The 12,409-nt window shown below is 47.6% G+C and overlaps 1 protein-coding gene across 1 annotated transcript in view; it reads right to left on the bottom strand.

Moving 5' to 3' along the window:
- The window catches only part of CCSAP (centriole, cilia and spindle associated protein), a 30,783-nt gene that overhangs the window by 16,127 nt on the left and 2,247 nt on the right, over positions 1-12,409 (bottom strand). The window contains exon 2 of the mRNA XM_029919323.1: positions 3,878-4,037. Within this exon, the coding sequence (XP_029775183.1) occupies positions 3,878-4,037 (160 nt within the window). The remainder of the gene's footprint in view (positions 1-3,877; positions 4,038-12,409) is intronic.

Consider the following 12,409-nt stretch of genomic DNA (forward strand, 5'->3'; position numbering starts at 1 on the left):
GCCAGCCCGGAGCCCCAGGCCCACGCCCCGGGCTCGGACGCCCGCCACCGCGGGAGGCCTCGGTCAGGGTCTGGAGTTGCTGCAGCGTCCCGCGAGCGGGGCAGCCCCCCAGGCCCACGACCCTGACACCCCTGCGCCGCTCGCCTCTCCCAGAAACCGTTCCCAAGTTGGCCCTGGCTTCCTTCCTGTGTTCACCGCACCTGTTACTGTGGTTTTAACCCCTTTCTACGTTTTAGTCCAGTTCCTTTCTTGTCGGCACCCCAAACAAACATTTTTTTAAACTTATTAAAACCTCCAACCAACTCTGTCAGAGGCCTTTGCACAAAAAGCCTGGACAGATCCAGTGCATTGTGCGGTGTCGACAGAGTTGCTGAAGTCGTTACAGTTTCAAGAGTGCTTCCCCGCCCCGTCCCCCGCAGATCCTTACCCTCCATTAAAGGAGCCTTGATACATTCTTACAAGAAAAGATTTGAAAGAAGCTTTGGAATATCAAAATATTTAGCAGTTGAAAAGCAGGCCTAGGCCATCCACGAGTGAGTTACCCCGTTTTGACTACCATACTGGGTTTTCCTCCATTCACCTATTTTTTTTCATCTACTATTTTTTAAAAAAATTTTTAATACTTATTTTTGAGAGAGAGGGAGGCAGAGTGCGAGCAGGGGAGGGGCAGAGAGAGAGAGAGACAGAGAATCTGAAGCAGGCTCCAGGCTCTGAGATTTCGGCACAGAGCCTGATGCTGGGCCCAGACCCACAAACCCTGAGATCATGACCTGAACCTAAATCTGCTCCTTAACTGACTGAGCCACCCAGGCGCCCCTTCCTCTGCTATTTTTGCTTCTGTCTTCAGTCATGTTCTGCCCTAGTCCCTCATCGGAGCTGCATTATCCAGAGGTCGACACTACCCAAGTGGGGCAGGTCAGACTCTCCTGGGAACATGAAATGAGCAGTTCAGGAGTCGTGACCACTGGGTTGTTAATGGCAGTTTTCTGGATGGACATTCCATGAGCCCTGGCTGTTGACCTCACAGTGGCCCTGACTTCTCCCTTCCCCAGCTGTGCCTCTTGATGCCTGAGACACCCCCAGGAACCTTCTAATGCATCTCCCTGTTGTTTAAGCAGCCGGGGTTGGTGGGGTGGTTGCAACCAAAAGAATTGTAAAAAATGTATCAATAACCTGGGGGAAATGACAATGTGCAGTTACATGAAAAATGCAGAACAAGCTGTCTCAGTTAGCCCTGCCTGTGTAAGTAAGCACCCCAAAAGTTAGTGGCTTAACATAGCAAGGACTGATTGTTTCTCACAATCTGTGGACTAGCCAGGCAGTTCTGCTGGGTTTGCCTTGTTGGTTTAGATCACTATCCAGTGGCCTTTAGCTGGAGGGTAGCTAGGCTGGAAGGTTCAAGAGGGCCTCCTCGCATGCCTGGTGGTGGGGCTGGCTGTGCGCTCGCTTGGCTCGGTCCCCTCCCTGTCATCCTCTGGAGGCTAGACTGGCTTTTTCACGTGCTCCTGTCTTCTGAGACAGTAATGACAAGCTGGAACGCTGGGAAGGTCAGATACATCTCTTCTGCTGCATATGATACTCAAATGAGCCACAAGACCAGCCCAGAGTCAGAGAGAGAGAAATAAACTCCATCTCTGCATGAGAGGAGCAACAGCAAACTTACCTGGCCCTGCTTGGAGGAATTTGTGGTCCTACTGCGCAATCACACCTCGACACACATACACACATGTATGTCAGCTACTCTATCATTTTTTTTGTACACTGAAAAATGGAATAATTTGTTTTACTTTTTTAAAGTTTATTTATTATTTGAGAGAGAACTCGAGTGGAGGAGAGACAGAGAGAGAGAATGGGAGAGAGAATCCTATGCATTATCAGCATGGAGCCCAACTCGGGGTTTGATCACGTGGTTCATGAAATCAAGAGCTGGGCACTTAACCAACTGAGCCACCCAGTGCCCTGATTTGTTTTACTTTACCTATTTTGCACAAGTAAGCGTGTTACTTTGATTATAATTTTTTAAGGTGTTATTATTCATCAGGGCTCATTGACTTAGAAGTGATAAAAACCAATTCAACCAGCTTCAACAGAAAGGATATTTACAGACTCTGGCAAAGCTAAACCCTGGGGCCCAGTCAATGTCATTGGGATTCTATTTCTTTCTGTCTTTGAGCTCTGCTTTCCTCCTGGGGCTGGCCTTTTCTTCTCCCACTGTAATGGGCTTCTTCCCATAGCTGAGGAAGTACCCCTTGTAGCCCTATGCTATCTGAGCTGAGGACCCCCAGCATCAGAGAACAAAGATTCTCTGGTCACATGCTTAGCTATTAGCAGGTGTAGGAAGTGATATGATCCGCCAAGGCTGGGAAACGTGCCCATCTCTGTCGATGGCAGGCTGAGATTGACAGCCCACGGGAAGCTCAGGGAATAAGGATGGAGTGACTCTCAGAAGGAGGAGGGGTAGGCAGACAAAACTGCATGTGCCCATGTGTAGGTTTGTCTTTGTGTCTAAGAACAGGATGAGAATGTTCTAATTTGACAGCACTTGTGAGGGGGGAAATTTGGGATATAGTTCACCTTAAATAAGATACAGCTGTTAAGAATTTGAATACAATCAGGGGCGCTTGGGTGAGCATCCAACTTCGGCTCAGGTCATGATCCCAAGGTTTGTGAGATCGAGCCCCGCATGGGCCTTGCTGCTGTCAGCACAGAGCCTGCTTTGGATTCTGTCACCTCTCTCTCTGCCCCTCCCCCACTCACATGCTCACTCTCTCTCTCTCTCAAAAATAAGCAAAAAATGTTAATAATTAAAGAAATTGATACAATATAGCAATATCTACAAAGTTGCATTTCTATTTCGGGGGAGGTATACATTCCCTCTGAAGAATCATCTGTTCATGTCGCACTGAAAGTTGCCGATGTGCATGAGTGTCCAGTAGGTTCTGCAGGTGGAATTAGGACCAGTGAACAGATTTTACAAGATATAACTGTGCAAATATAGTGGACTTGGAACTGCTTTTTGTTTTATGATTTTTATTTATTTTTGAGAGAGAGAGAGCACACGAGCAGGGGACGGGCAGAGAAAGAGGGAGACCCAGAATCTGAAGCAGACTCCAGGCTCTGAGCGGTCAGCATGAAGCCCTATGTGGGGCTCGAACTCACAGGCCATGAGATCATGCCCTCAGCGGAGGTCAGACACTTAACTGACTGAGCCACCCAGGTGTTCCTTGGAACTGGTTTCTAAAACAAGAGGAAAATTTTAGGAATGGCCTCAGAAGCTCACAGAAGAAAGATAGAAGGTGGACAATGGGCAGGCATCAAGGAGACCTCTGAGGCCAGGCTGCAGGGTCCTGAATGGACAAGAAAGGGAAGATCTGCCCCCTTGACTTTGGTAGAGGGAGGCTTCAGTGAGAAGCAGCCCTGGGAGAACCTCTCCACCAGGATGACTGGGGAGCCAATAGAAAGGAACACTGAATCCTGGGAGATTAAAGGAAAATAATAGATATTTGCTACCAAGGCATAGAGATTCACCAGTAAGACCTGCTAGCGACTCAGTCTGGCCAGCCATGGAATGGCACCTCACAAAAGGTGAATGCATTGGCTGATCCTCTGAGCTCCTGCTCCCCAGGGCCCTTCCACCCAAATCCTGAGGCACTGTCATGCCCTCAGGGTGCCACCCCCTCAGGGTGCCACCCCATCCTGTGTCAGGGACCTGGCTGGTCCTTCTTTAGCGCAGGGAGGCCGTCTTCCAAGAGCATTCTCCACTTCACTTGTCCTTTCTTCTGAGATGTTCTTTTCATGTGGTGTGCTCTGCTTCCAACTCTCCTGATTTCTTCCCTCCGCCCCCTCTCCAACACAAACGTACTCAGAAGCCACCCACCCACTCTGTCCTTTCTCTAACTCCACCTCCCAGTGGGGAAGCCACCAAGGCTAGATATTCTTCCAAGAGCCTCTCTTGCAGCTGCAGCATGGCTATGAGGCCCTGAACTCTGTTCCACAGATACTCGTGCCCGAGGCTTGCTGCCAAGGTTTCCTGCTGCCTGGGAGCAAGGACCAGAAAGGTCAGTGGCCAGAGCGCTTAGAGGCTGGGCAGCTGAGTCCGAGTCCCGGGCGGGAGCTGCACACCCGGTGCTCCGGGGCAGTGGCGTCTCTGTGGCTCTTGTTCCTCTCGGAGCCCCACACGTGTGGTTTTTAGCCCTTCCAGAGATTTTGGAGGCCACCCAGACAAGTTTTAAATATGTGCCTTTTCTTCTAAAATTAGCAGAGCTGATTTCTCTGATGAGCAGTTAAGCACTCTGTTCAATACACTGGACGGACCTGACTCCTCCTCCCTGACAGGTTTCCTGGTCTCCTTGGCAGCTTCCTATTCCTCCGTCTCCTTGTTTAAACCAAGGGTTCCCCGTTCTTTCCCCACCTCTCTCCTCATGCCATCTCTGCACAAGGGATCTCGTAGTGGGGGTGACACCTCTGCGTCATGGCCTCAATGCTCCGTACCCCGCCCCTCTCTGCAGGGCCAGACCCCCTTCCAGCTTATTGTCCATCATCCCCTTGTGCCCAGCTGGCTAACACTGCGTGCTCAGGGTTCGTATCTACTACTGCACTCACCTCGTCCCTCTTCTATATTACCAGGTCCTGCTAATGGCATTTCCGTTCTCCCAGGCCCTGTCAGAATGTCATCTTTGTGATGGGGTGCGATCACCTGCTGGTGTGATCATGTCTATCAGGCAGGGTTTCTTGTGTCCATCCTCTCACCTGTCCGCCACCTTACCATTCTGGTTGGGGGCACACTCACACGCACCAGCCCCCCTTCACGGCCCTGCAGAAAGCAAGGACCTGATCAAATAAGGAGTCTACAGCCATGGGGGAGGCCTGGCTGAGCTACTAGACCCACAGGGCCTCCCCCGATCCTCAGCTGAAAAAGAAGCTAGGCTCGTGGCATGGGAAAGAGCCATCAGAGCTGCTGGCTCATCCAGAGTCTAAATAAGAGAGTCTAGAAAACTCACGTTAAAAAAGAAAATCCTCTAGTGCAGCTCAGGACTGTTTAAATGCCTTCTTTCCCTCCTTGTCTACAATGAACAAAGTCGGCAATGGTCATCTACAAAAAAGTACACACCGATAGTTCCTTTCACATGAACAAGATCTAGGCTAAGCATTTGTTTGACTGGACTATTCCTGGTAGTTGTAACCTTATTTCTCGAGGCCCTACCAGCCCAGGAAAGACGAAAAGATGCAATAGAGTATTTAGCTTGACTTCCTACCAAGAAGCCTGCAGAAATACCCCCCACCCCCAGCTAGATAGCCTGGAGCCCTGTTAATGGGCAGAGGGTGGCTGTGCAGAGAACACCAGCCATTCACACGGTCTCTCTGCAGAAGTCAGACTCCTTCCTGGCCATGGGCTTTGGGAACCCCCCCAAGGAAAACTACCCTAAGTCCTTCACGTAGCAAGAACAGGCAGAGAGAGGTTCTGCGCCAGGACCCCCTGACCACAGACCCAGAGCCTGACCAGTAGCTGAGCTCCTCTGAGCGGCTACTCAGTCCTGGGGCAGGATCTCGGGTGAGAGACCCTGTCTTAGTCCATCCAGGCTGCTGTCACCAAGTGCCTTAGACTTCGTAGCGTATGACCAACAGAAATGTATTTCTCACGGTCCTGGAGGCTGGAAGTCTTGCCAGATGTCAACACAGGTGGGTTCTGGGGCGAGTGCTCTTTCTTGCTCATAGATGGTGTCTTCTGTGTCTTCCTTTGGCAGGAAGAGGGGCTCTCTGTGGCTTCTCGTAGGAGGACACTAATCCCATTCAGGAGGGCTCTACCCTTACCGCTGAATCAGCCCCCAGAGGCCCCATCTCCTAGTACCAACTGGAAGGGCGGGGAGTAAGGAGCATAAGTGGAAGGGGGCACATTGGTTTCAACATATAAAATTGAAGGGACACAAACATTCACACTGTGGCATCCCCTGTGCCCTCTTCCCTTCCTCCATCTACTGTTCTGGTTCATTCCTTGAACAGCCCTACAAGCTCTTCCTCTCTCTTCTCCCTCCCTCTCCTCACCTCCTTCTCTCTCTTTCCTTGACTTCTAGTGCCTCGGACCCCCTCCAGAGCAGCCCCTTTTCGCTGATCTTCTTATGCTTGGTCCCATCTAACAAAGAAACAAAAATACCCCCAATTACCTTGACTACTAGATAATAAGCCATCAAATCCAGAAGCACAGTGTGATTACCATGGCAATTTGTCAGAACACACAATTCTGTGCGCATTCTCAGCTGCCTGCATTGGTAACGCCCGCTTTGAAAGAGTGCCCAGAAGGCAGTTCCTGCTGTCTTGCTCCCGAGATGTGGAATGCTGAGCCCCGGGCTGCTTATTTGTGTGTGTTTCTGAAGAAACTCTTGGCCCCATCTGCGTATACTCTGTAAGCACACCCCGTGGAGATCAGTATACCAATCTTTTGTCTAAGGCTTCATAATTTTCATGGAAGGATGGACATTCTACTGTCTGCTTAGGTAAACAGCATGGACTGTCCATATTCCAGCCCCCCCCAATAGAATAGAGCCCCCAACTCTGTTAGGCTCGGGAACAAGAACATGTTTTTCATGGAGGATTGCCCAATGGGGATGCACTCGCTCCATTGCTATAAGTGATTTTTCCCCCTCTAAATCTTTTCCTTGCATTCTAGGCAGCCCATTGGAAAAGCATCCTTCAAGAGCATCGCTCTGGTGTCTCACAGGGGCATTGCATTTGGTGTTGGAGCATTGGCTTCATTGGTGGGCTCTGCAAGAAACAGCCAGATGCAACTCTCTATTAAATCCATACAGGGAGTTGAAATGACTCGTCCGCCCCTTCACCCACTATCCCCTTGTGAAATCTCACAGGAAAAATCTGACTCAGTCCTCTGTTGACAACTTGACTTATTTTTACCATTTGGGCACTGACACTTCTGTGGTTTTGCTTTGCTTCAAGTGTGCAAAGTACAGAGACAGATCCAAACCTGTGGCCCACTCTTGTCCACCAACCTACCACCTCTGGTTCTATTTTGATTGCCTCTTTTACTGATCTTATCCTATTGCATGATGTATTTTGGGTGCTCACTTAAATCCATTATTAATCTTTTCTTAATTGATTCACCTTTTATTTTTTGAAAATTATTTTTTTGAATTGATGTAAAATCTAAACTTAAAAAAAATTTTTTTAATGTTTTATTTATTTTTGATACAGAGAGAGACAGAGCATGAGAGGGAGAGGGTCAGAGAGAGAAGGAGACACAGAACCGGAAGCAGGCTCCAGGCCCTGAGCTAGCTGTCAGCACAGAGCCTTACGTGGGGCTCGAACCCACAAACGTGAGATCTGCCCTGAGCCGAAGTCAGAGGGTTAACCAACTGAGCCACCCAGGTGCCCAAATCTAAACTTTTTTTGATTCAATAAGATGCACAGGGGTATGTAATACAAACCTCACAGATCTTATGGAGGAAATCAAGATATATTCTCAATGGGAAATTAATATCTAAATATACCTAAGTCCTTTTTGAATTGAGGATGGATATAACAATCCACAAGTAGATAAATAAAAATAAAAGTGAATAGCTTGTGTTTCCACCCCTTTCATGGTAGCCGTTATTATTTCAAGGTATTTGAGTGAGGGAAGAGCAAAGAGGGCCAATACGGGCTTGCTGTGTACACAGCCACCCTCTCCACCCACGTAGCTCTCCGCCAACTGTAGACATCCACAACACAATTTGATGTCACGAGAGTCCTTTTCCAGTGCAGCACTTGGAATACTCCACCTGGATTATTGTTGCTGGACAAAAGAAGGGATTTGGGAAATCTTTTCACAGTGGGCATCTTTGTATGGAAGGAAGACAGGCCGGCAACACCAGGGACCTCACCCCCCAATCCAAGGCCCTGACATTCACTGCTGAATTGCAGTCGAATCCAGTTTCATGCATGTCACTCAGAGCCTGCTGTGTGCCCAGCACTGTGCTCAGGGGAGGAAACTTAAAAGACCCAGATCCAGCTATGTGCCCAGCTGAGGGCAGGAAATGTGAAAGAAGACTCAGGTCTCAACTTCCAGGCCCACTAACGTTCAGTGGTTTCCAGCTGGAGGGGCTGGGGGTCGCATACTCTTCTGGGAATATAAATAAATAGACCATTTCCCCAGAACAAAATAGATGTACACACAAGACATGTGCCTGTCTGTCATCCTGTCCCCGTGCTAGCTAATGGAGCCCAGGAAAAGAACCCCCTATCTCGTATTCATGAGACTAACTAGATGATCAGGTATCTAACAAATACCTACTGAGATCAGGCATCTTACATTATCTCAATTAATTCTCAAACCAACTCTGTGAATAGACTTATTACGTCCATTTTAGGGATGATAAAACTGAGGACTATCCCTAATAAATAACTTGACCAAGATGACGCAGCTAGTAAGTAGCAGATAGAGCTGGAACTCAACGGTGCCTGACTCCAAAGTTAACACTTATGTTACTAGAAGGGATGATTAAGACAAAAGGGATTCGGCTGAGGAACCGTTGGCCAGGTGCCCTGGGGCAGAGAATGAAGAGGATGCTGACTATGTGGTTTGGAGAATAAGCATACCAGGCACTGGGACCAGATTGCCTGAGTTTGAATCTTGGCTTTGCCACTATGTGACCTTGGTCAAGTACCTTAACTTCTTTGTGCTTCCGCGTCCATAGGCATAAATAGACATAATAGCAGTTCTTGTGAGGATCGGATAAAATTACAGCATCTGACGTAATAGAAATTGCACCTGCATTTAATAAGCAATCAATAGAAGGTAGCTTTTTTTAATTAAAAAGCAGCAGCACAGGATGACCTTGAGCCTCGAGGATGAGTCCGGGTCAGAGGATGAATGACGAAGAACAGGTCTGGCCAGAGACACAGGCAGAGAACCAGCCTTGTGTCTTCAAACTGCAAATGAACAGTGGGGACTAGTGCTGAGTAACTCAGGGTAGTGACAGATGAAAAAACATCAGACTTGCAATACGAGAGTTTAATGACCTTCAGAAATGAAGTTCCAATGAAGAGACAAGATAAAAGCCAAATCCTAGAACTGTCAAGTCAGTCTTGTGCACCTGAAACTAACATAGCATTGTATGTCAACTATACTTAAATAACAACATATTTTAAATAAATAGTATGTGGGGCGCAGGGGTGGCTCAGTTAAGCATCCAACTCTTGATTTTGGCTCAGGTCATGATCTCATGGTTTGTGAGTTCAAGCCCCACATCAGGCTCCAAGCTGACAGAGTGGACTCTGCTTGGGATTCTCTCTCTCAAAATAGATAAATAACCTTAAAAAAAATAAATAGTATGTGAGCAGTGAGGTAATGAGTGTAGCCAATATAAGCTGCTCATTTTGAAAGTCTAACAGAGAACGGGCTTCAGCATCATGTGGATCTCTTCACTGAGAGTTTAAACAAACCTCTGAAATATGCCCTTTCTGAATTTGTTAGAGAGTCCTGTTGAATACTTTGGGGAAATTATACTGTCTGAGTCAGCTCAGGTGACCATAACAAAGTACCACAGATTATGTGGCTTATATAACCGACACTCATTTTGCGCAGTTCTGGAGTCTAGAAGTTCAGCATGATCATCTGCTGGTGAGAGTCCTCTTCCTGGCTGGAGAGGGCTGACCTCTCGCTGTGTCCTCACACGGTGGAGAGAGAGCTCTGGGCACCAGGCTCCTGTCATATCAGGGCCCCACCCTTATGACCTCATCTAACCTTTATCACCTCCTCAGAGGCCCTATCTCCAAAAACAATCATATCATGGGTTAGGGCTTCAACGTACGAATTTGGAGGGAACGCAGTTCAGTCCACAGCATAGGCTTTGATGATCCTGAGATCCATTGTGATGACAAAGTGCACTCGATGTTCAGAGCCAATTAAACAATTGCCCAAAAAGTGACTCGGGAGAGTCAGAGAGTTGCCCTTTTTCTGAGCCTGGGGAGGAGAAAGCGGGTATGTGAAAGGGATTTGAGTTACCTACAAGGTAACTACTGATTTTGTGGCCACTGTTCCACAGCTCATCACGCCTTCTTTTCAGAGCCCTGGGAGTTGGCAGCCAAGACGAAAATGGCTGGTCAGAAGCCAGGTTGAACTTTTAGCCCTGTGTGGTCACGGCGTGATAACACCTCCATCGCTTCATCTAGCCTGAGCTGCTGGTGCACGTAAGCATGTGTGCCGACAGATAAGATGTGCCTCCGACATCGTAGGGCAAAACTGGTGAACAATTAACACAGGATTTGCTAAGCACCACAGTAGATGTTCAAAATGCATTTGCTTTTGATGATGGAGTTGACTCTGTTTTGTCTCAAATAGGAAACGAGGTATTTTAGGGGTGGGGGTTAAGTGTCTGACTCTTAGTTTCAGCTCAGGTCATGATCTCACAGTTTGTGAGTTCGAACCACATGTCAGGCACCAGGCTGACTGACAGGAGCCTGCTTGAGATTTTCTCTGTCTCTTTCTGCCCACCTCCTCAAAATAAATAAACAACAACAACAAAAAAACAAGATATTTTGTAAAAATTGGCCTTCACAAACTCATCTAAAAGAAAACTTTTCTACAGGCACGTCCCAGAAGGAGGTCTGGCCTTTGCCTTCAGCCCCTGGTGGGTAATTCCAAGCTCTAGGAATGTCCTGACTGATGAGTGTCTTTTTTGCTCAGGTGTCTTGGACCATACTGGAATGTCTAAGAATGTGATTTATGGCAGGGCTTTTAAGTCCTGCCGTATCAGCTCAACCTTCAAATGATCTGGAAACTGAGGCCAGCTGCATACACATTGACTAAGGAGCCCCAGAGAGACTCCAGACACTAAGGCCTGGGCAGACTTTCTCGGTTGGCAGTATTCCACCAATAGCGTCGCACATCTTCGCTGGGAGGAGGTGGCACTGCCCGCGACACTACGGGGAGGGAACCACCAGAAGCCCTGCATGCGGAAGCCTCTGGGACTGCCCATGCAGCTCCTGAGTCTCTGATTTTAACCTCCTTCCTTTGGTTGTTATAAATAGCAACCATCAGCTCTCAGTGAGTGCTGTGAGTTCTAAAGAATTATCAAACCTAAGCGTGGACCTGGGGAGTCCCAAACTTGGGGTCGGTGTCCAGAGCTAGGGTGGTCTTGTGAACTGTGCACCTAACTTCTCAGTACTAGAGATTAAGTACAAGTACACAGTGAAGCAAAAGACTTTTGATCTAAAGGTATAGATAGTAGAGAAAAAAGTGTTTGAACCTTCTGATCATTGCTACAAAGTTAAATTCCAATCCCCTTTGGCAGGAGTGGGGGGGGGTAGATATAACAAATCTCCTTTCATGGATCTCCTAAAATTCAGAGCTGCTTAAATATTGGTTGTTCCACATTCCTCTAGTCTTGAAAACTGAGAATATGTTCACAAGGTCTTTTAGTGAAGGTGGCTCAGTCAGCTAAGTGTTGGACTTCAGCTCAGGTCACAACCTCACGGTTCATGGGTTTGAACCCGGCGTCAGGCTCTGTGCTGACAGCTCAGAGCCTGGAGCCTGCTTTGAATTCTGTGTCTCCCTCTCTCTGCCCCTCCCCCACTCATGCTCTGTTTCTCTCTGTCTCAAAAATAAATAAACATAAAAATTTAAAAAAAGAAAACCATGTAAATCTTTTATTAAAGAAGGTCTGACCAAGGGAGTTTAAACTGGTGAAACAAATATTCTCTTAAAAAAATTTTTTTTTAAATGTTTACTTACAGAATCAGAGTATGAGTTGTGGGGCGGGGGGTGCAGAGAGAGGGAGACACAGAATCTGAAGCAAGCTCCAGGCTATCAGCACAGAGCCTGATGCAGGGCTCAAACTCATGAATTGTGAAAACATGACCTGAGCCAGAGTCACACACTTAACCACCTGAGCCACCCAGGCGCCCTTAGGATTTTCTTTTATATGGAAGCCTAGGTATCAATCCTCACCCTCTAGAAAACTAGGAATATCTGCGAAGATTTTTACTTATTGTTCATCTCATCTGCACACAGCTAGTAGTCCCTGTGGACATTTCCTTCCTGGTCACATCAGCTTCTACAGTAGACAGATTCCAGAACCTCCATATCCAAAAACAGTAGAAGCCCGTTTCTCACTCAAAGAGGGGGCTGTACTCTCAGCAGGGAATCAGGGTCCCTAGATCTCTCCACCCAGTGACACAGCCATCCCAAGGCCATCCCAGCACATAGGTTCCAGGTCCCAGGAAGAAGGGGGATGCATGGGAATCAGTTGAAAAAAAAAACACTCCCGTTTGCTGTATAATTGGATTTAATGAAATGTTTAGAGGTGCAGTAGGCATGACTTTGAGTAGATAATGAAAGAAAATGCAAAATGCTTATTGACTCATGATGTGGTTTCATCTTAGCTAGGGCAAACCATGCAGTATTTAATACATAGTAGCA

Source organism: Suricata suricatta, chromosome 2, assembly GCF_006229205.1.
Source record: "Suricata suricatta isolate VVHF042 chromosome 2, meerkat_22Aug2017_6uvM2_HiC, whole genome shotgun sequence".
NCBI lineage: Eukaryota > Metazoa > Chordata > Mammalia > Carnivora > Herpestidae > Suricata > Suricata suricatta.